Source organism: Manis javanica, chromosome 9, assembly GCF_040802235.1.
Source record: "Manis javanica isolate MJ-LG chromosome 9, MJ_LKY, whole genome shotgun sequence".
NCBI lineage: Eukaryota > Metazoa > Chordata > Mammalia > Pholidota > Manidae > Manis > Manis javanica.
The window spans coordinates 27,702,804-27,727,859 of record NC_133164.1 but is presented as its reverse complement, the minus strand read 5'-3'; the positions used below and the strand labels follow the sequence as shown (position 1 = coordinate 27,727,859).

The 25,056-nt window shown below is 35.6% G+C and overlaps 1 protein-coding gene across 8 annotated transcripts in view; it reads left to right on the top strand.

Moving 5' to 3' along the window:
* SCEL (sciellin) overlaps window positions 1-25,056 on the top strand; it is a 93,380-nt gene that overhangs the window by 48,700 nt on the left and 19,624 nt on the right. For 6 of the 8 annotated variants that reach the window (XM_073212473.1, XM_073212472.1, XM_073212471.1 and 3 more), the window contains 10 exons: window positions 1,074-1,118; window positions 2,327-2,386; window positions 2,681-2,740; window positions 7,514-7,573; window positions 11,981-12,040; window positions 12,679-12,738; window positions 13,661-13,720; window positions 17,195-17,257; window positions 20,841-20,900; window positions 21,043-21,099. In XM_073212473.1, coding sequence (XP_073068574.1) covers window positions 1,074-1,118; window positions 2,327-2,386; window positions 2,681-2,740; window positions 7,514-7,573; window positions 11,981-12,040; window positions 12,679-12,738; window positions 13,661-13,720; window positions 17,195-17,257; window positions 20,841-20,900; window positions 21,043-21,099 — 585 coding nt within the window. The remainder of the gene's footprint in view (window positions 1-1,073; window positions 1,119-2,326; window positions 2,387-2,680; window positions 2,741-7,513; window positions 7,574-11,980; window positions 12,041-12,678; window positions 12,739-13,660; window positions 13,721-17,194; window positions 17,258-20,840; window positions 20,901-21,042; window positions 21,100-25,056) is intronic. The other 2 variants (XM_073212466.1, XM_073212469.1) reach the window with 2 other exon arrangements.

The following is a 25,056-nucleotide window of genomic DNA, read 5'->3' as shown; positions in this document are numbered from 1 at the left end:
TCTTATTTTTCAGGTGGGAAATTGAGGCAGCAAGAGGTTAGACAATACCCAGAGTTGTCAACTAACAAGTGGTGAATCCTGGACTGGAATCCAGGTATCCTTGACTTAGTAACTGTGTAACTATTGAGTTACCTGGCCGCCTGTTCAACAACAGTGGTGGCTCAAAAGATAGAGGAACACAGAGAAAGTGTGGGAAATGTGTGAATCTAGAGCAGAAAGAAAGGAAAAGCAAGATTTGAGAACTGAAAAAGTGGATAAGGAAGGCAGGAGAAATGAAGGTAAAGAGGGTGGGCAGAAAAGTAGAAGAGAGCCCATGCTGAGAGGGGCAGACAGGAACAAGAGCTCCACGAGGCGCCTTTTTGGGAGGGAGAGCTGAGCTCTGTGGTTCTAAGGGATATTCTGGAACCCAGGGACTTAGCTTAAACAAACTGCTCCTGAAGAAGCACCCAGAAAGTTATATGAAAACAAGATAGTACATTTGGTTAATCTGGAATGAGGTCAGAGTAAAATTCAAAAAAGAATCCGGATGTACTGATGAACAGTGTTTTCCAATAGACACTTTGTGCAAGTGCATTGTGCAAAGATAAAATCTATAGTCAATGTACCTATTTGGTGAGTCGATTAAAAATCTGTGTTAAGCATTTACTGTGTGAAAAGCACTGTATTATAAAGACTGATGAGGAGCCAATGTAAAAAAGTTCTAAATTTTAAGTGGCACATGTGTCTGTGTGCACACACACATATGTGTGGGGAGCCAGGGGTATTAACATGAGACCTGTGTACACAAAGAATGGTAAAGTACACACCCTAAAGGAGATGCAAGAAAGCAAAATTCTGCTTGGGTTCCAAAAATTTAGGGAGCTCTATTCAGCTGGAGGGCTGGTAAATATTTCTTAGAGAATGAGATATTAAGGAGAACCTTGAAAGATAACTAGGATTTCCATAGATGATGAAGATGGGACAAGTGTTGTATTTCAGATAACTCAGAAATAGTTGTTTTAACTATTAACAACTGCTCCTTGTCTCTGGGAAGGCTTATACTAATGTGAAATTCATTTTTTCTTTTCTAAAAGTAAAGAAATAGATAATGTCATCAAAATGAACAAAAGCCTGAATAGGTAAGACTTATAAACATCTATTTTTTGTTTTGTACTGAATTACATATTGTGACTTCTTTGTCTTTTCAGTATTTGAGCATGAGGACCCACATACTGGGATAGTTAAAAGTATCCTATAAATCTTGACGAAAACTTACAGAAAATCATCATCATTTTATCATTGCTATGAATGGTTATTACAATCCCAAGATACTAATATTAAAGTGTCCTTGATTTTTATGCTCAACTTGCTTGGTAAGGCAGTTATACAAATAACTACATTTCTCTTCCTGAAATATTAATATATTTATATTATATATAAATATATAATATATAAACACAAATATATAAAACTTATATATTTATAATTAGTGTATAAACAGAGTTTGGTATGGTCACTGAATGCTTTTAGTTTTACCATTACAAAGAATACCTGTTATCTTAGATAACATCTCTTTAATTTTAAATCGTTTGTAATTTCCTACCCTAAAAATTATAGTAAATGAGGGTTGTGTGCAGTTTCCTTTATCTCGCTGTTACTTTGCATATGAACTTTGGGCAGGGACCAAAGAGGAGAAAAAAGCAAAAGTCAAATGATTTAATTGGTCTGAAGATCAAGTGATGAGGTTTTTATGCACCATTCTGACCATCATAATCTACATGATTGACTATCTACAATTCATTTAAATTGCTGCTTTTCAGTTTCCTTATTTATAAAGAGAGGAGATACTAGATCAAGAATCACAGGCTCCATGACCCACCGAGGCCAGGCAGATGTAAATGACTGAAGGAGGCCGACTGTACCCAACACAGGGTGATCCCCTGTCCACCGTGCCCAGCTGTTTCTCAGCTGTAGTTGTCAGTTAGCAAGTGAGAAGTGGAGCCCAGCCTTGCGGAACATTTGCAGGCGATCCTGAAAAGCCAGATTTCCATGTGTCATGGCCATCTTTGTAAACACTGGTTCACATTAAAAACAAAAACACTCCATGAATCCAAACACCACATCTGTGGATCCCTGGGTTGCATCTTCTATTTTATTTCAAGATCTACTGCAATTTAAATTTTGAGCCTATGAAAACACCTGTTTGACATAAAGCAATTTCAAGAAGTGTGGGTCATCTTTCCTAACCAGCTTCTATTTCCTGTTTTAGATGTAAACTGGTCTATGTTTCTACAGAGTTAAGTAACTGTTATTATCACTGACAAGGTTTTTTTCAATACATTTAAAGAAATCAAGGTCTTGATGGTCTCTTCAGAGCAAATCCTAAAGCAGAGCAAACAGAGAAAAGGTAAGTTCATCTGTCTCTAACCTGAAAATGTCCTCCAGATTGCTTGTCTTATTCTTTCAGACATTAGCTGGAAGGGAGATGTATCCTCTGGCATGGAAATGTACTAGCAGATGGGGTAGCGCTCTCAGTATTGTGCATTTAGTTCAGACATAATTGCTCAGGATTTCTGCTCTTCCATTCAGTAAGAGTAAATGAGCAATTCATGAGGAATGTTTATTATATCTGACCTTTAAAGATACCACCCAATTTTATTTCAACATGTAGTCTTTTATTTGAATTTCTTTGTGTTGACAGAGCCAGAAGCCTTGAAAATCTCATTTTTATGAATACTTGGACAGTCAAAGAAGGCAAAGGGTAAGATCTGACTGACACTTTTATAGGCCTCTTTGGCTGTGTCCTAGACTGTATGCCATTTCCTCCTCCTGCTCAGAACAGGGGTCAGGCAGGCTGGTGCAATAGGCCCCAGCAGGGGCGGGAGATGGGTAGAGATCTTGGTGCTGGCTCACCACCAGCATCAATCTGGGTGACTCTGGGCAAGTAACTTAACCTCTAGGGGCTGCTGTTTCCTCATCCCATAAAATAAAGGATATGACCTTGATGATCTCCAACTTCCCTTTTATATCTAAAAATGAAAGAAATCTAACTGACTGTTACCAGTAGTGGACAATAGGCTGGTGTATAAACTATATATATTTACTCTAAGACATTTTGATGCTGGGAGCATGCCTCTCACCACTGAAGTCTTCATAGTTTAGTAAGGCCCTTATCAGTTGGGGAGTCTTGGTTGAGTCACTTCATATGTATATCTGAGATGTATTTGTATGTATCACAATGACAAGAGCCATGGTGTTATTTATTTTGTACCATAAAAAGGGTTAACAAATGATTAGTAAAACTAAACTGATAGCATTTAAGAGGTTAACTTATAGTTTTATTGAGGTACTAAAAAATTGACTTCTGTTACTGATACTATTTTCCTGTTGATGAAACCAAACTCTTGACCATTTCATTAAAGAAAATCCCAGAATAGTCAAGAATGACAAAAAGTAATGATTTATGAGATCTCTATTGTTTACCTGTATTTGCTTAGTCATTAAACTTTCCTCTCTAACATGATAATTATTTCTATTGTCTTGGTTATCTTGAAAATTCATTTATCAGCGCCAGCCTGTACACAGTATGACTTCCAACTTTCCAAGTCACCCTTGGCAGACTCATTCTCAACTTTCTCTGATGTGGAACACAACATATTTTTCTATATGATGAAAAGTGTTGGTAATAATAATCCCACAGACATTGAATGCTTATGAACAATATATTATCATAATGTAAATGTGGAGGCATTATTACAGGTGAATTTTTGACAAAGTGAGAAAATAGTCAATTCTCTGAGTGCTTCTATTAGTTTTATAGGAAAAGGTGACATTTCAGATCTTTTAAAAATTAAGTCCAGACAGGTCCATCAAAGTGGCAAAAAATAGCAAAAACAGGATAAACATCTCAAGTAAATCATTCTGTGGACTAAAAAGCAAGGGAAATAAGTGATTTATAACATGAGCTAACTTGGTAGTGACTGGGTTTTGATGCAGGAATGACCAATATCAGCAGAGTAGAGAGTCCATGGTTCCTTTACCTTCCATCTTCTCTCCTTCCATGTTTTCTAATATGGAAAGAAGCTAAAATGTCAATCAATAGTTTTATCACAGTGAAATCAGACAGATAAAAATGGAAAAGGGAAACACCCGCACAACTGAGAGAGACTAGCTTTGCTATTGTTAATATTCCCTAATACTTTTAAGCTACTGACACGTAAAAGTTGTACTGGTTGTGATCAACTTACATAAAGAAATGGAGCCATCATAGAGTCATTTCTACTTTTCTAAGAATACTTCAGAACCTGGAACTTTTTACTGAAAATGACATGTCTAAATCTCCAAAGTGTTTATATTTAAAATGTTGATCTTCTGATTTACACCCCAGAAGTAAATGATTTTCATGCTTAAAGAAAACAATATATCAACAAATGTGTTAAATTTAGTTTCTCACCAACTCACCCTCCAAGGCCAAAGCAAAAGCTGAGACCTGGAGGGAACTTCTGCTTTTAAATTGATTTAATTGTAACTTGAGTAATGGTTGGGAACTTATTATTAGATTAGTTAGCATATCTCTTCAGCATTTTGCATGAGAAGAACCCCTTGAATTAAATGTGTCCAAGAACTCCTGGTGCTTTTTGGTACTGATAACATCTTACTCAAGTTATAAGAAATCAGCTGTTGTCATAAGAGACTGAATCATGCTCTCTTTCTGTTACTTCTTATCTCCACCCCTCCAATGTTATAAAGAAACCAGGGCCTCAGAAGTCTTATTAAAGTTAATCAAAGGGCTGACAAAAATGAGACGTGATGGGGCTCTCTTTTTCACCGCATGAGAAATGAGAGAGTTATGCTTTCCTATGTCACAGATGAGCTGTTGCACTTTTAGACCTATCAGAGTTAGTAGGCAATGGGATATGACGATGCTATGTCCATAGGGCTACATGTTGAGTTGCATTGAAATAAGTTCAGGAAAACCTTCTGTATCATCTCTTTTTCTGTATTCTCTTAAATGATTTAAAAATGAGCCAAACTTTAAATTTAAATTCAAAAATATAAAGGACAAAATCATAAAGTAAGAGGTTATGTTAGGAAGCTTTTCTAAAATGATTTACACCAAGTACTACTGTGGAAATTAGTAAAGATAAGCTAAGAATAATTACATCAGAATCTTTTCTGATCATTTGGCCTGGAACCATCTGACACCCTTTTTGTGACATTCTTGTTTGTACCAATTTCAGAAAAAATTGAATGTAACCAAACTGACAGGAGGTTTTCATGTTTTTTTTTCTAAAGAAGCCAAGGTCTTGAAATGAGTATCAAAAAGAATGCCAGGACAGATAAAACTAGCAGAGGCTGAGAACTGCTATGACGTTTCTGAATCTCAGTTATTTTCTCCCAGATTGATTTTGTGATCTTCTTAAGGATATTGAGAGGGTCACATCTTTGAGTCTGTCTTCTGTCTTTTGTGTGGGATCCCAGCTGCCCTGATTTTAACTTTGGAAAGTCTACAGTATATTCTGTCTAACCTTACATTTCCATAGAGTCCAATAACATTTCAGAGATATATTTAACAATATTACTGGTAGACAATCTTAATGATAAAAATTAATTTAATACCACTAGAATAATTTCCTCCAAAAGCTTAAATGAATTATCAGTAATATGAAATGTTTATGTTTATATGGGAATACTTTGAAACTGATCTAAATGTTTTTTTTTAAAGAGGTGACGACTTTGATAACATTATCCAAGTGAATTCCAAAGGAAGTGAAAATACCACTTGGCAAGACTTCCTAGTCTCTTTAAGTCTGATATCTCTGATAATAGAATCTGTCATTTTAACTTTGTAACCATATTCTATTAACATGGTATTAGACCACAATGGTGGGCCATGTGATCTTTCCTCCTTGCTCCCAATAAAATTGCTTAATTTTGAAGAATTGTCCCAGTTAATAATAAGTTGTCTATTCTTCTAGATTTTGGGCTTTGATTTATTTTTAGGGATGTTTCTGAATTGAGTTTCTTTTTCTTAATTGACGTATAAGTTCATATATGATATATTGGTTTCAAGTATACAGCATAGTGATCTGACAGTTATCTACATTATTAAGTGCTCACCCTAGTGTAGTTACTCTCTGTCAACAGAGGATGATGTTATAGAATTACTGACTATTTTTATGCTGTACTTTCATCGCTGTGACTAATTTATATTGTGATTGAGATTTTGTGCTGAACTGAGTTTCTTTATGTCTAAAGAAAGCATTGCTTTTTAAAAAAGATTTTTATATTGATATACAGCCAATAAAATGCACAAATCTTAGCATACAGCTTGATGAATTTTGACAGATGTCCACACTCATGTAACCATCTCCCAGATCAAGATAGCAAACATTCTCACTAATTTTTTCCTCATTCACCTATTTCACCCATCCCCCGAACTTCCTTCCTTACTCAGCCTTAAAAAAGAACGAAATCTGGGCCATTTGTGACTACATGGATAGACCTAAAAGGTATTATGCTAAGTGAAATAAGTCAGACAGAGAAAGACAAATACCATATTATTTCACTTACATGTGGAATCAAAAAGCCAAAACAAATGAACAAACAAAACAGAAATAGGTTCATAGTCACAGAGAAGAAAACATAGTCTTGACAGCATTTTCAAGATACATCTCCAAAGTGACAAATACAGCTCAGAGGGAGGCTTGACTGAAACTCTTGTAAATCCAGTTCTCTAAGGATGGTGGTCCCAGGAGGTAGCCCAGGTGGAGGTCCATTTCCCAGGAGTGAGGACACCCCATCACTTTTTCTCTTCTTCAGGGCTACATGGATATGGCATCAGTACACAATCACAACATCTCTGTCATCCTCTATTGTCCCTCTGAGTTCAGCTTATGCCTCTTTGATATTACTCAACAATTTTAGTGGGGTGGCATGTATCTCCTTGAGAAGTGAGTCATTAATTCATTTATTTTCCTATTATGCAAGGTGTTTTCTCTTGCTCCTTGTATTCATGATAATCTAGTTATATTTTAAAAGGCTTATTTTGGGGGAATAGTTGAATTTATATAAAGACATATATATGCTTTTTATTTTTAATACTGTTAAGTTAGTAGTACTATTAATATTATTATTAAAAACAAAACAGGAAACAATATATGATTTGTTAAGTAAAAACTTATATTCTGTCTAGATTCAGTAGAGGACTTAATCAAACATATTACTTCAGTGCCGTCCATTCGGGGTATTGTAAGAAAATTTTTCTGAGTGCAAAACTGACTTTTGTTGACTAACAAGTTTTACATTTATTCATTTTTGAGAACATAGCAAATAAGTCATATATTTCTTGTTAACAAATAAGGAACCGTAAAGGATGTTCAGCTGAAGATGTAAGAGAATTTTCATTTTCATTTGGAGCTTTAAAAGTTAACATTGACAGAGAACGTGTTTATTTACCACTTAATTTTTCCAATCACTGTCCATTTTGCTTTATTTTAATGACATTCAATAAACCTCACTTCCTTATTCAAAGAAAACAAGACCCCAATGGACTTACCAAAGTGAATCCTGAAACAAATACAAGTATCAAGAGGTAAGACATGTGAAGCTTTTTCTTCCCTTTGGCATTTATAAGCAGATTGGAATTGTGAGTGCTTATATTCAGAAGAAACTGAAATTCAAACCAAAACTGAACTCTCTTTTCCCTGAACACATCATATTAAATAGTTGTATATAAGTGATACACAGAAATGATCTCCTGCATTTTATTTTTGGGTGAAGTTTGCTATCAATAGATTTTGAGAAATTAAATGGGAATTTGACTGACCTTCTCTATTGAGCTAAATTTCTTTCTTTGTGTATATATATATATATATGTGTGTGTGTGTGTGTGTATGTGTGTGTATAAGTGTATATATGTGTGCATATGTAAATAGCGTGTGTATGTATATATGTATTTGTGTACATATAAGTATGTAAGTAGTGTACATATATAAATGTGTGGGTATAAATGTATGTGTGTATTAATTAGGTTCTCCAGAGAAACAGAAACAATGGGATGTGTATACGTGTGTGTGTGTATGTGTGTGTGTGTATGTGTGTATATATATGTATGTGTATATATATATATATAGAGAGAGAGAGAGAGAGAGGTATGTATGTATATATCTATATATCTATATATATCTACCTCCTAGAGAGAGAGGTGTATAGATATATAGATACATACATACACATATATAAGTATATCTGTCTGTCTATCTATCTATCTATCTATAGAGAGAGAGATTCATTTTATAAGGAATTGACTCATGCCCTCATGGAGGCTAAGTCCCAAGAGCTGTAGCTGGCAGGTTGGGACCTTGCAGAACCAATCGTGTAGGTCCAGCCCAAGTCTGAATGCCTGTGAACCAGGAAAGCTGATGGTTTAAGTTCCAGTCCAAAAGCAGGAGAATATCGATGTCTTAAGTCAAGTAGTCAGGTAGGCAAAATCCCTTCTTATTCAGGCTTTTTGTTCTATTCAGGTTTTCAACTGATTGGACGTGGCCCACCATGCCAGGGAGGACCATGTGATTTGCTTAGTCTACAGAGTCAAATTTTAAAGCCATAACACCTTCACAGACATGCCCAGAATAATCTTTGGCCAAATATCTGGACACTCTGTGGCCCAATCAAGTTAACACATGAAATTAACCATCACAATGTGTGTATATATAAGTATATGTGTGTATGTGCAAGAAGTGTGTGTATATAAATGTATGTGTGTGTACATATAAGTAATGTGCATATATATTAAAACTTATGTATGTGGATGCATAAATAGTATGTGTGGGTATGTGTAGATGTGTTTATGTATGAACTGTGTGTACTTGTGTAATTGTATATTGCATTTGTATGTGTATGTAGTGTAGTGTGTGTTCAAAGATGAAGAGCTTAACAAAGAGTACTGCACTGAAAGAGTTCTACCCATGAACTGTCAAGTAAATCTGGAAAGCTTATGTCCTCTTGCTTTATATTTTTTAAAAAGCAGATGGAATATATTCAAAACTGAACTTGTTGGCACGTTGCTGAAAGCAGTGTACCAAATAATCCATGTGGTTTCCTTTGAACTCCTTTCCATTCATTTAACTCAGTACATGATATTATTAGTTGATTCTAAAATGTGTCACTGGTGCCTGCAGGCCAGTCACATGGCAAGGGGTTGGCTAGCTGAAAAGCTGGTGTGCACACTGTTCGGATGTCCTTTTCTCAGCAGCATGACACGGTTGGAGACCCAAAGACCCAGTGGGTTAGAGACTTGTACAGGTTTGCAACTAGTAGATGAGGAAAAGAGTCCTGACTTCCTTGGCTACCTGGTGGTTCAGGGGGGAACCTGAGGTAGTGAATGTGAGCAGGGGGTCCAGAAGACCTGGGCTCAAATCCTGGCTCTGTCATTGCTAGCTGTGTCCTTGTGCTTCAATTTACTCATCTCCAAAATAGAGGTCATAATACTATTATGCCTGGGACCTAGAAAGTTCAAGTAATTGTTAGCAATAATAAAGATCTGAGTGAATTATGTTTTCTTAATGATTTAGATACTGTTCAAATAACAAATTTACTTAGACTCTTTACGAAAAATCCATATTTTCCTTTAAATTTTTTTTAGAGTATTTAGAGTTATCATCTATTGTTTTTTGTATGTTGGTATGTGTGGTATGTATGTGCTTGCTTACATGCACATGTGTGTATTTGCATATAAGCACGTGTATTTCTATGTGTATGCTTATATGTACATGAATATATGAATATGTATGGGTGTGCCTGTGCAAATGTATGTGTGTGGTTGCATACATGCATACACATGCATGTGCATACATGAATACTTGTGTAAGTATATCTGTGTGATTTTGCATGTATATGAGTACGTACATACACAGATGTATATATGTGCACTCTTGTGTGCATGTGTATAGAAGCATTACTCTGTGTGTGTGTGTGTGTGTGTGTGTGTGTGTGTGTGTGTGTGTGTGTGTGTGTTTACATCATTTGTGTGTGTATGTTTCCTGGGAGCTTTAAGTTGTCATCTTCTTTCTCTACACATAATTAAGGTATTAAGTTTTGTATCTTTTAAAAGCAAAATCAAATCATGTTCCCTCATTAAAAACCTTCAATGTTCTTTCATTTCAGGTAGAATAAAATTTTAACCTTTAATGCTGGTCTTTTAATTGTTCAACAAAGTCCAGTCAATTGATCCATTTTCTATTCTAGGATAATTCCTGCTTTTAGACTTCTGCAGATGCTGTTCCCACTTTAGGAATACTCTACCCCCATTTTGTCACCTTGAAGAGGTTGTTTCTGACCATGGACTATAACTAAGTCACCATCCCCTCCTCTAACCCTAGCACCACAGGCACCAACTACTCTTTTTATTGTCTTTAAATCACTTATTGTCATCTGTAATTGTGACATTCATTTATGTGTTTGATTGCATGCTGCTCCCCTCTCCCCAACTTAGAGTAAAAGCTTCATGGAGGTTAAGCCTATTTCTGTGTTGTTCATAGCTGTTCCAGAACATGGGGCCCAGAGTAGGCTTTCCATGACTATTTGTGGATTGAAAGAATGAATAAATACTGAAAATACTGTGAGGTATGGATTCACCCAGTCTAACTCTAAGTGTTATTTTTACATTACTACATTAATTAGCACACACTCTTTATGAACTTTGAGATTTAAATAACTTTCCAATTATATGGCTTTATTTAACAGGTGTAGGGAGATCAAGTTCTTAACAATATAATCAAAGCTAGCTCCACAACCAACACAAACATTACAAGGGAGAAATTACAGTGTTTTCTGTTGTGTTATTTTTTGAATAGTCAAATCTGGGATTTTTTTCTCAGTCTCTAGCATTCAAATATCACATACTTCACTTAGGCAAAAATCTACACGTTAAAAAAAATCAAGAAAGTATATTCTGAAGAAGAATGGTTGTTTCTGTTGGCTTAATTGTTCCATTATTTACATGAGAAAGTTCCAAATATTTTTTGGCTGCTTTTGGCCTGGTTATACACATTCTCTGACATCTGGTAAAAACTTGAGTCAACATCTGGTTGCTTCCAAGTATCTGTAACTTTGATGTTGAATAGACACAACCTCAGAGTCTTTATGATATGATCTTAGGAAGGCCACAGAGCATGGAGAAATAGGGCATGAAAGTGCCTTATGTGGATGCTCTTCACCCATGTGGCATCCTCTGTAGATCAGAGGAGCACTGGCTTGTGCTCCATATGTGAAAAACACATGTAGATGCCATAAGAAAAGGAAAATTCCACTAAGATCAGAAGCAGGATATCCTAAAGGGTAACAAAGTACTGATGTGTTTTCAGTGACTACATGCAGTTTTATATTATGTTAAATGTGTCTTACATTTCAGAACTCTATAGTTTTTAACCTTAGTATAGTTTGTTGTCAACACAACTAGTCCAAATTTATAGTATTCACATATAGTTATAAGTACCAGAAGCAGATACCAGGTTGTATATCATGGAGTTTAAGAAATTTGTATATTAATCTTAATCCAGTGTTGTGAATAGAAACCTGCTAATAAATGTCAATTTTACAAATATAGATTCTGCAAGGCTGATTTTAAAGCCCCACATAGTAGAGGTTTGTAGTAAGAGGATGTGCCTTCTGGAATATTCCAGTTGTGTATATAGACAATTACGAAATGTTTAGTTGACCCGGCAAAGGTTAAGAGCATTGCGTTAAGTGAATCCTAACAAAGACGGAGTCCTAGTACAGTCTTTGCTACTGGCCTTCTGGCTCCAAAATTTAAAATATTGTCATGCTAAATCTCAATGAGTTTCAGAGATGTATAAATCCCTCTACACAGTCGCCATTAATAATCTTCAACTTTTGGGCATCATCTCAGTAACTGTTTATATTGTTTCTGAGTTTTAATTGTTTTATCCACTTGATGTTAATTTATCATTAATCGTACCATTTTTTCAATGTTTTACAGGGGCCACAGCCTTGACAATCTCATCAAAATGACCCCTAAAGTAAACAGAAGTAACCCAGGGTAAATATATCTTATCTTTCTTCCTTCCCTGTCTACATCAATTTGTGGTACTCTATCAGGAAAGCTGTATTGAAATATCTTTAGATGGGAATCAGGAAGTCTGAACTCTACTACTTCCCAGCTGGGTGCCTTTGAGCAAGTCCCTTGAACACTTGACACTTGTTGCTGAGCCTGCTTTAGTTGTAAAATGAAAATTATAATGTCTGTTCCATCTTTGTTCCTTGATTGTTGTAAGAATCAAGTCAATTAATGGGTATAAAATCGCTGTAAGGCAAAAAGTCACTTCAAATGGAAATTATAAACAAAATATAGTTTAGTTATAGCTATAGATGTAATACTTAGAGGGGCCAGGTGAGAATTTTTGGCAAATCATCACATAGTTCCTGAATTGTTTTTTTAAAACTCTATCTTGCCCTAGTTTTATGGTTTTGTTTCAAGGGTAAATGGGAAACTGAGCCAACATACCAATGATTTGAATAGAGGTCAAAATTTTTTCTCTTTTAAATGAACAGCATAGACTAGTATTCATTCTTATCAAAACTTAATAGTAAAATTCATCTTGAGTGCATATATGCTTTAAATAAATACTTGACTTAATTCCATTTTTACTTGTGTTTTATTTTCTTTTTCGTTTAAAGTTCCAACAACCTTGATAGCCTCATCAAAGTGGATCCAAAAACAGAAAAAAACGGGCACAGGTAAGAGTTAACATGTCGTTCTTTTAATTGTGTCACACTAATAAATGCTTAAACACATACTGAAATGATCGTTTCTGCAGACTGACACTGAACTCAATGATAGTTTGAGAAAAGCCATGTGACCTCTGCAACCTCCTATCTAAATTTCAGTCAACTGAGTTCTAATATAATGGAAGTACCCATTATTTAATTAAATAATTAATTAAATACACAGTTGTTTTCCCAGGATAGGCACTTAATTTGTTGACTTGCTTATCTGTCTTAACCAGAGGATGGCGCAGGAGAGGGGAAGGACAACTAGACAGGAGCCTGTAGGTATGGGTCTGGGCCTGGCTGTGCCTTCACTAACTGCAAAATACAGCGGGTCACTTCCCCTTTTTTAGTTTGCTTATCCTCCAAGTGAGAAAACTGGACCAGGTGCTGACTGGTGTCTTGCAAAGCTAAGTTGCTAAGTTCCAAGAAGATGGGGTCACGGAAAGTGCATGCATCATGAAGTTAGATTACGTTGCTTTACATTCCAGCCCTTCCACTACTAACCATGTGGGAAAACTTAATCCCTCAGTGTCTCAGGTTTTCTGTTCTTGCAATTGGGATGATAATACCTCCTATGTCAAATGACTGATGTGAAGGTTAAATTGTATATGTAAACCACTTAGAACAGTGCCTGGCACATAATAAATTGTCTCTAAAACCACTAGTTATTGTATTATTTCTATGCAGTTCTAGTGTATATAATATAGCATATATAATATATAGAATGTAAAACGTATGTCCATAGTAACTGAAAAACTCCAACCTTTTGAGATGATCTCTCTTTTAGTAAATATTTTATAAAATATTTTTATAATAAAAATGTTTCTCAGTTTGCAACCACATGATGTGTATTTACCACTGATCTGATCATTTCTTCCATGTTTTAAAGGGGTCAAAGTTTTGACAGCCTCATCAAAGTGGCTCCTGAAAAAAGCAGAACTAACCAAGGGTAAGGTTTATGGAACTCTTCTATCACTCCCTTACTTTCCATTCAACTTAAAAAACATGATAAAATTCATTGTCCCCCCCCCCACCATAGATAAAGCTTTTGACAGTTCCCAAAATTAACAGCTCTGTGTCAGAAACCTGGTGTGCAAGTCCTTCCTCAGGGCTCCCTCGCTGTGGGCTTCAGTGGAAGAGAAAGAATTCCTTGTATTATCTCATATCAGTATGGAACTTCTGTTCCATGCTTGGATTTCCACAGAATGAAAAGGGATTCGCCATGAGCTAAAACATCACACCAAAACAACTCCTTGGAGTTGAGCAGGCTACAGGAAGGTCTTCATATGAAGAAGGAAAGTTCTTCCTTCATCCTCCATCATTTATTCCCTCTCCTCTTACTGTCTACTACTCAAACAGTCCCTGGAGTTGGGAGGTCATTTTCAAAAATTATACTCAGTTCGTCAAAATAACAAAGAATACAAAGAATGACATTTGTCTTTATAGAGAGAAAGTTTTCTCTGAGGCCCATCACGTTAAGTAAATAGAGACATGACAAAGCCGTGAAGCTATACACAGATATTGTTATGCTAGTTTGCATATGAGTTAAATACATAAGATACCAAAGTATATATCTTCTTTCTGACAGATTTCCTATCTTATTTTGCATATAGAAATGCTCTCTATTTTTACAGAAGGTAGCTATCATGTAGTTAATTAGACTAGATCTGGGGTCACCAACTTTTGCTTTAAGGGCTAGATAGTAGATATTTCAGGTTTTGGGGGGGCCAACACAGTCTCTGTTTTAACTAGTCATCCAGCAGGCACAGGCAGTACATTGTAAATGAATCGTTGTAGCTGTGTTCCAATAAAGCTTTATTTACAAAACCAAACTACAGGCTGGATTTAGCTTGAGGACCAGAGTTTGCTGACCCCTGGACTAGATAGTATTTCATGTGGGTGAGAGAGGAGGGTCAACTTTGAGTGTGGGGGTGTGCTTCCTAGACGCAGCTGCTGCCGCCAACCATCCCCCCACCCTTTGCATATGTCATTTCATTCACCTATGGTTACCCAAAGATTTCATAGCTCTTTCATCGGAATATTTAATGTTAAATTATCTTTAAATTTTGTTCATCATAATATTACTGTCATTGTCTGAGGATCAGATGCTGAATCCAGAGACTATATAATACCTTACAGATTAAGATTTAGTGAAATACAAATATCCCCTGTTCCTCTTCCATGATGACTTAGTTTCTAAAGGTGAAGATGGTCTTAATTATATGACATTTCCTGTACGGTATTTGAGCTTGTATTTCAGCACCCACATGCTACCGTGTATTGTATTTGGCCATGTATCCATCTCTTCCACATGGTAGTAAAATTTCTGAGTTCAGAAAAAACTATCTGTGTAGTCTTGGATAAATAATTTAATCCCCTTTAGGCCTTAGTTTTTCTGTCTGTAAAGTGGGGATTGTAAGAGTTAACTTCTTCATGATATAGTAGAAAACCTAGATGAGATCAGGCTTACAGAGCACTTAGTGCTCAAATACTCACTAGATATATTATCTGTGGGCATCACTTTTACCATTACTACTTTTTTCTTCATTGTCCCCATACCATCACTCCATGTTTAATTTAAATAAGATGTCAAATAAATTATCTTCTTAGGTTGAACCTTATGAGATTACTGACTTCCACCGTTTTTGTCTCACAAAATGTCAATTTCTTATAGTTCAATATAATAGAATGCAATCATTTACATTGGAGGATATGTACATGATAAAATTAGTTTATAGGTTTATAGGTTAAATTAGTTTATAGGTCATAGAAAGTGATATAAACCTTTCTGGGGTTTTTTCTCTTTAATATATATAATATATTTTTCAAAAATAAGATATACAAATTAGGTTTCTTCCTCAAGCCTTTTGGTTTTAGGGTTGGTATAAGAGCCCAGTGTGATAATAGATATGTCCCTTTAGAGCTATGATTGCACATGTGTTTAGAATATATATATAGAATATATATATATTGCTTGTTCTGACTTAGCATTGTACAAAGTGTGATTCTGAGTGATTTGATTAATATCTTAAAATTGCTTCAATATTATATATCTACATTATGATATTACCTGCATATCTTAAAATCAGGAAATAACATTTTTTTTAAATCCTAGGGTTTTTTTATTTTGTTTTATTTTGGAGGGTAGGGAAGCAACACATGGAAGTAATGAATTTCGTATTTCTCTTTTGTTCATTACAACCTCCAAAAATGTTCTAAATGTTAATTCTACAAATAGAATGTGGAAAATAAGGAGTTTAAGATCAATTTAAATTTGAGGTGATCTAGAAAGAAATCAGAATAAAACTAAATTAATTCTCACATACATAGTTCTGTAAGAAATGAACTGATTGTAGCCACATGCTTTTACATAGGGCTAGAAAGAGAATTCAAGTAATGATGAAGTTTTAAATTAGCAACACTCACTTAGCTCAATATTAAGGTTGAAAGTTGTACAAATTATTATTGGCTTTAATTGAATTTATCAGCTGTTGCAACATAACACTTTAGTAGGAACCAAAACCTGGACAATGTCATCAAATCAATTCCCTCATCAAACAAAACTAGGCTTATTAAGATTATTGAAGGCTCCTAAGCAAGTCTCCAATTTCTGCCAAAAAATAAGATTAATTATTTTGAAAGGACAGTAAAAAAAAAGAGAACAAATTGATTTGTTTGTATGTAATAATGCTAGATAGATTCTTCTTTTATTATTGCTTCAATTTATTTCATTATAACACTAAAGCTAATTTTGTATAATTACTACATGGGAAATTCAGTTTGACATAATAATAGTGCAACTAGATTGTACTGTAAATTTATAGTAAATAATAATAAGTTTGTAAAACTGAACAAACCAAAGAATGTTGACTTTCTACTCTTTCACAAACCCAGATTAATTTTTAAATGACTTGTGAGGAAGTTGGTGGCATAATATTCTCATATTTGGTTAGAGTATTTTTGCCATAAGATTGAATATGATTCTGTCCTCTTGAGAAATCAAGACCCATTATAAACTGAACCAAAAGTTAAGTATGACAGAGTAATTTCAATTTACTTAGCAGAATTATTGTGGTGATAATGTTGACGAAAAACATTGTGAGGATGTAAGGAATTATTGTGAACTTAGGGAGAAGTTTGGGTCCAGTTGCTATGATTTCAATCCTGGTTCACCATCATTCATTTCATAGATACCTGGCCCCAGGGCGTGCCCAACTTCTATGAAGTTCTGTTTCTTTATTTGGAAGGGGAATATCTACCTCACGGGGTTTATTTTGAGGATTTCTAAATTTTATAAGGTAGAAACTCAGTAAACTTACCTTTTTATCTATGTTCCCATTGTATGTTTCACATGTGACAAAAGAAAAAAACGCCAGTCATAAAATGTGCTAATTTCCAACTGAATTTAATTATTTTGTTTTAGCAGTGAAGAAGGTCTTGCTGAACTTATTAATGTAAGCCCCAAAGCTGTCAAAAACATGGCTGGGTAAGGAGATTGTTATTTATTTGTTTTGTTTCTCCCTAATAGGAATACAAGATGAATATAAATGACTTTTAATCATTCTGTGGGCAAATTGAGTATGTCTTGAAAAATAATCACAATTTTCATATGTGTCTGGGAAACAGATATGTAACTATGTTATTTGTTCCTAGCAAGAAAGAGGGCAGCTGAAAAAAATGTATGGTGGTGGCTTCACTTTTTCAGCCTTAAATAAAAATAATTGAAGGGAGTGGCTGTGGTAGGAATATCGCTAGTTTACGTGCTGTTTATGTTTTATTTTGTTTGTAGTATTGATGTTGATGCCTTTGTCTTTAGACCTGGTGAAAATTTCTTAATGATTGTTGTATAAAAATAAAACACACCTAGACACTCCAGTAGATTCACCACTAACAATACTATTTCCCCATTTTTGAATATGGGAAAAAAATACATGTGTTTTCTGGTAGTCAGTGGAAATTGTGTGAAGTTAATTGTTTCTTAAATGGGTTGTTGCCCTCAGCAAAGTTATGGATCTAAAATTCGATAATTCTTTTAATATCTGTAAAATGAATTTACTTTTTGTCTCTGGTTATGAAAATTTGTATATAATTACACACTACTATAATATATATATGTATATGTATATATTTGAAGAATGTTTTCATGATTTCCCTTTTTTAATGTAGTTGGTACACATAAATATTGCAAAATTTTGGAGATGGAAGGAATGAACCTCAGACAACTCATAGCTCCATTAGTTTAAACAATATCCAAAACTGCTGTTTCAGTAGAACCTATTCAATTTACAGAAGAGGACATTAAGAATCAGAAAGGTTAAGTGATTTGACCAGGGCCACAGAGAAAACTAGTAGAAGACTTACAGTAGTCCTGTGATCTGTTAGGCAGTGAATAATTACTAAGCACCTACTGGGTTTGAAGCTTACAACTAGGTATCCTTAGTTGCACATTAGGTATAATTATAGGCCATGGGTGCCAAAAAGAGAATTCAGTAGACATACTCAATCTTATTAACAGCATGCAATTATTGTAGATTAAAGCTAATTATGTGCTGAGGGCACAGAGATGTTACTCCAAGACAATAATAGGTTGTCAATTTAGTATATTACACTTTGGAACACTCACATGCTACTTGCTGAATATAGGAAGTATTGTCAGTATGTTGCATTTAAAAAAGAAAAGGAGACATTGAATAGCTAATTTAATAAGCATGACACACCGTCAAACTCAAATTCATCGTGTCCTAGTAGTAGAGATGTTAGAGATGAGCAGAGCCTTAGAGATGATCCCATCCAGTTGCATTTTACGGATGAGAGGACTGAGGCCAGGGGCAAGTATCTCAGACTCTTCTGTGAGTCCTTCTCACTCCCAACCCAACCCCTGTTCTTTAAAACTGCAGCACAAGGATTTAGCTCTTAAGCCAAAGGAAAGTTGATTAAGCATTTTAGGAAACAACAGGGGCTCTAAAACTCAGTTTGTTACCCTTACCATGGGACAGTCAGGAGGTGTCCTTCACTGCTCTGCAGGGTCACTTGAAAGATTACTGCATAGATGACAATAGCACAAATATGCAAATGACTGCAAAGCACTTTAAAGTGCTTAACTACATGGAAGTAATAAGAGCTAAATATTCTAATACATCCCTTTAGTACATCTTTAAATAATTGAAAAAAATAAATGAAAGTAGTAACTTGAATAGGAGAACATTTAGATATAATGTTCCTGTGTTTGCAGGGATTCCAGGATATGAAAAAAATGTCTATAAATGTGTTATTCTTCATTGAGACAAATTGCATGATGCTGTCAATCAAGGCAATTCAGGACTATTACTGAGATCTCTGTTTATTAGATAGTGTGTTGTCTTTTTAGGTGTAGTGACAGAATATAACATACATTTATATGTTTTCTAAGCTAGTATTTCTCAAACTGTGTGTCAAAACCCATTAAAGGGTCTTATAATTAATTTAGTGAGTTGAGTGACAATCAGCATCTGTTTCCCAATTAAATAGGATGAGTTAAATAGATTAGAAAACATGAGAATTTTTTAATATAGTAAGTGTATTATTTCATGGAATTTATGTTTTACTATGTGCATGTATGTGTCTGTCTAAAAAGAGGGAATATTGGGCTGTGATATAAAACCTATTTCTTAATGAGTGTGAGTTCTCAGGGTTGTGTTTGCACTTTCTATGCTGCTTATTCTAAATTATGCTGGTACATGAATAATATATATAGTTACACTAAAAAGTGTTGGGATTCACTTGTATATATGTTAAAACGTTATGGTCTTTGAACATATTATCTACAAAGTTTTATTCTTTGCATTTTTTCTTCTCATAGATGAAATTAACCTCACTATAAAGACTTGTCTTTCAGGCACAGGATTATAACAGATTTTGCACCAATTTATACAAGGAGACTTTATCTTGGATAGTTCTCATACGTTAATCATGCCTTTAATAATATTTGTAGACACCAATTGATTATCTTTCATTGTGACTACTCTTAGTGAAGATAGTTCCAAATGTGCACATTGAGATGGGGGCTTTCTGTCTACCACATAAACCCGGGCCAGTAATGAAGAGAGGAAAGCCAGTGAAGCCATGAGCCGGGAAGCACAGTCTGGGGGAGGGTTTAGGGCTGGATGAGGGGACCGCAGGCCTTTCTCAAAACTTTCTGAGGAGTAACCTCTAAATGACTCCACCTCAGTTCTTAGCCTTGTTTCAATCTTTCTGACGAGTAAAATGCATTTTATTTTTATATAAGGAAAAAGGACTGTTGGGGGTGGGAGAGGCAGGCAGTTGGCCGTCCAAGATGGAAGGGGAAGCGAATGTTATCAGGCCTATGATTTCTTGCCAGGGCAGGCTGTCTTGTATGTCTTTGCATAAATATTAAAAAGGGGTTTAGAGGAACACTTTGGAACGTCACTATTTTCTAGGCCTTCAAACAAGGTATTATCCTAAGGCAGTGATTGACAGCAAACCAGGCAGAAGGAAATACTCTTCTGTGACTGAGAAAAGAACTGGAGGGTTTCACATATTAAGTGGACAGTTCTCGGAGTATGTAACTAATGGGACCATGAACAACTGAGATTAATTCAGCTTTTAAGTCACAGTAAAGGAAAGAAACTAAAATTTTGATGGGTTGCTAGAAATGTCTTTGCCAAGCCTTGTTTTAAGAGAACACCAATTTTAGAGCTTGTTGTTTAAAAAATATTATTAATTGGTGAGTATTTTAAAAATAGCAAGGACATTAGAATCAGTTTGTATCTTCATAATGTTAAAACATTCCAGAGTGGAAAGCTGTTAATACCAGATGTTTGCTGTGAACACTTAGCTGGCAGACCATTGTAGATATGCTCTGGCAAGAAAATACATAAAGAGTAATTTTCCCTCAAATCAATCATAATTCATCCTCACCTGAGTTGATTAGAAAACTTGTTTCAAGGCTGTTCTATGCCAAACCAATATGTTTCATGCTACAAAATAGCTAATCCTTCTTCCGATTCCAGCCAACCTAAATCCGTATTATCTCTAATCCAAGCTGCTTTAAATTTTTTTTCCATTTAAAGAAATGAAGATCTTCATAAGCTCATCAAAGTGAATCCTGAAACACTCACCAACAACCAAAGGTAATAGAATTATATTAATTTTTGTGCTTTGGTCGGGAAGAATATTTTGTTTCACTATTATTTCACTGAGTTTTATGACCTCAATGATCTTACCAAAGGAAGTTTATAACTAACCTGCAGTCTTTAATTTTTCCATTTAAAGAAACCAGGATCTTGAGCTCATCAAAGTAAATCCTGCAGTCATCAGAAGCAATCAGAGGTAATCAAATATAAACAGTCATTTTATGTTTTCATCTGTCTGTTGCCCCTGGGGAGATTTATGATGTTTCTTGGTTGATTTAGCACAACCAAAACCTGATCTGAACTTATTTTTTATTTTTTGAGCAGCCAAGGCTTAGACAATCTTATTAAAGTAAAACCTTCAGCTTTCAGAAATACTGAAAGGTAAATGACTTTGCCTATCTTGACATGTTCTCAATACTCTATGTTAGGGATTTTCTTTCTCTCTCTCTCTCTCATAAAGAAGCCTTTTATTTTTCTTCAGTGCTCAAATGAGGACACATTTATTGCTCTTGTATCCCCTGTCAGCAAGAAAACATGGTGCATTCTTCTGGAATCAATCGCACCATTTTGGATTCAGCTTTGTACTTTATTTGCAATAAAACAACTTAGTGTGTGTTGTCTGTAGGAAATAGAGGGTCAGGAATGAAAAGAAAAATGAGTGAAATTAAATAAGAAGAAAAATATTTCAGAGAGGTTGAACCAGACTGGTGGTTTATTATATATAAATGTTTGCAGACCATCAGAAAGGATATTCAGAGTCCTCAGAGAGTCGTCAAAATGAACAGACCCACAGCTAGTGTGGGCTCACAGAATATTCAGCATATTTTAACCTTGAACTTCCATGTTGAGTTCTGCAAATATCTGAAAATTCACTATCTTTATGTGACATCTTTCACCTATAGGATTTTATTAATAGATAATAGGGTAACAGATAATGTACCCAAGTGCATTGTATTAGAAACCAACCTGTTCTGCTGACCTGAAATTTTATCATAATAAATATATAGCTGGAAATCATAGTCTTAATATTTTGGGATGAAGCAAATGAGTTACCATGGAAAATGCTTTAACCGACTGGTAGTAAGAAGACAGTGTAAATCACGCATTGCCTAGCTCTTTGTTCTCTACATTGGTGCCTGTTTTTGTTTCTTCTCTTTATACGATTTCATCCCTGGAGCATTGGGGTCTCTGAAGTAAGAAGGTGCAAAGGCAGTTGAAGAGCAATTGCTACTTAGTAGTATTAATTGAGCACCTATGGTGTGACTAGTAATTTATTCCTCCAACTACCCCATGAGAAATATATTCATAAGCCCTATTTTATAGAAGAGGAAACCTTGGCTCAAAGATATAAAATAACTTTCTCAAGAAAGAAAACATATCCTGGATCTAAACTCAAGTCCTTCTGATGTCACTACCTAGAAGAAATCCAAAAATCTGGTTAAAAAACCTCTGACTCTCCTCTGCTTTCTTCCCTTCATATATCCCAGCCCCTTCCCTTCTAATCCCCCTTCCACCCACAGTTAAAGTACTACAATTAGATGCATTTATTCTAGAAAATTATTGATGACAGGGAGGAAAGTGTTTGTCTCATAGAAGTTTTCTAATAGCTGAAAAAACAGCAGACTTTTGGTGTCAATCCTGCCTAATAATTGTGTGGAAATTTCTTTGTTAATTAGAACAATTTCCTCAGAGTGCTTTGGGTTGAGGCAGATTTTTAATTTTATTGGTAACAGTTTTAGGAGGTTCCCAAGCATGTTGGAAGTGGTTAGACTTAATAAGCACACATGTGGAATAAGTTAACAGTGGCTACTGTAGCCTATTCCTCCCTCAGCAGCTGCTTCCATACAGTGTCATTCTCTCTCTTTCACTTTCCCCTTCTATCCCTCCCCTTTCCCGCCTCCCTCTGGCAAATGCTGACAATGATAATCTTCTCAAGAGTTATGCCTTTTATTAATTAGAAGAGGCTAATTCTATAAAAAGATAGTTCATATTTCAGCAACTTCTAATAAAATATCTATAAAAAGACATTTTCCTTCTACAGATGGGGTTACTATAAAAGGAAATTGAAAAATATTGGCCATCATGTTGCTTTCAGATGGCAGCTTGATCCACAAAGTTAAGCAATGTCTGACTCTTCTCTGTAGTTACACCAGATTTCATGGTAATAGCTGGGATGTTCCAGTATTAGTGCAGCACAAACAGGAAAGTTGCCTGTTGGAAAAAAGTGACTTTTTTTCCCCATTGGCTCATCCACTTGTTTCTATAATGTATCTATGCTGCCCCCTTGATTTTAATGGGTAAAGAGAGAGGGCATTTTAAACAGCCTCCCGGTAGGAATAACAGCCACAAGGCACTTTTACATCCAGTTCAGTGTGACATGAGCACCGATCATTTAATAGCGCAACAGCAGTGCATCACAGTTCTTTTTAATGTGACTGCTGACATTTCTAGCAGCTATATATTTAATTCACAGTTAGGGGTGGAATAAACTTCAGTCATCGATCAGAATCTAAGCAGGTGTCCCTGAGCTCCTTCTAGGAACCCAACAACCTGAACAAATGCAGATGTGCCCAGAATGTTCATTTAGGGAGCAACTGCATGGCTTTTGGCGTTAACACTTTCACATTTTCATGAACCAACATTAGAGATATTCAGTTACCTGTAGCCTATAAAGTGCTGCTCCCAAATGAACATTGAAAAACATCTAGTGAACTTGAGGCCTTTACAGTTAGACAAGGCATCCTTCATCTGAAGTAGAAAAAAATATTCCTTACTATTCACAGTATTATACTTCCACCATCTTAAGGGCTTCGTATTTACTAAGGCACACACATCCAAGTTTTAGTATTCCAAGAGAGGAGGTCCTTCCAGTCTTCCTACTGTGTATTTCTCATATTTCTGCTCAAGACAGAAAGCTGCAAGGGGTTGGGGTGTGGGGTAGGGTGGTAACCTTGACTCTTTGACCCTGTCCGGTGCTTCATTCTCCATAAACAATAGGTCACTTTGGATGCTTCTATCTTAGGAACTGAGACCTTCATCATCTCCACTTACTGTGTCTAGACTACTCTTCAGTCTCCTAACTGATCCCTCTGCCACCAGTCTTGCCTTCTGCCCTTTCATCCATTTGCTGCACTGTAGAATGATCTTCCTAAAATGCAAATCTGATCACATTGCTCATCTAGCTAAATCCTTCAGTGGCTTTCTGTGATGGCCATACTTCTCAACCTGGTTTCCAAAGCGCACCTGATCCTACCTCCACAGCTCTCCTGCCCCATCTCCTACTACTCTCCACTCATAAGCAAACCCCAGCCACATCCCTCTGACCTGCACACTCCTCATTCTTCCTTCCTCCTTCTCTCATGGATCACGTCTATTCTCCTTTAGGTCTCAGTTTAGGGGTCTCTCATTCTGGCTCTGGGAAGCCTTCAACCTACACATCTGCACTAAGTGCTTCTTCTCAACGCTTGCAAGCTCTCCGCCCTGCCCGTCCCTTAGAAGTTGTCTCATAGAGGGAATTGTTATTTAATTCTCTCTCCAACTGTAAGATTTTTAAGGGTAGGGATTGGGCCCATCTCGATCATTTCTTTATTTATAGTGCATAGCACGTTAGGTGCTTACCAAATATTCTATGACTAAAATGCTAAATCCCAAACTAATCAAGAACTTTTGACCTTCCACCTCCATAAAGCCTATTGCTTTCCAGCTAACATTCTGAGCCCTCATGAGTGAAACCAGACTGAAGATATTCAATGATGGGTTCATTGCATAAGCCAATGACTTTCTCTTGCTCATGACATAATGTCAATGAACCGTGGTGAATGAGAGCCACTAAAATTCCTGTTCACATCTTGTATTTAAAATACCTAAATTGTCCAATTTCTCTATGGGCCTATTCATTTCATATAAAAGCTTTAAGACTCCCTCACTGAAAAGGCCTATAAATATATATAAAGCTGGGCCTATTTTGCTATGTCAGTAGAGTTGAGGAATTATACTAGTTATCTCACTGTATTCTATACTCCTTTCAGAAAGACAAATATTCCTTTTGAACTAAAGCTTAATGCCTAGGATTTAGTTCTTGGCATAAAAGAAATACCATAGTAAATTTTTTATATGGAGGCTCTTAATTTTGCAAATGTGTTTGCTATCTCAC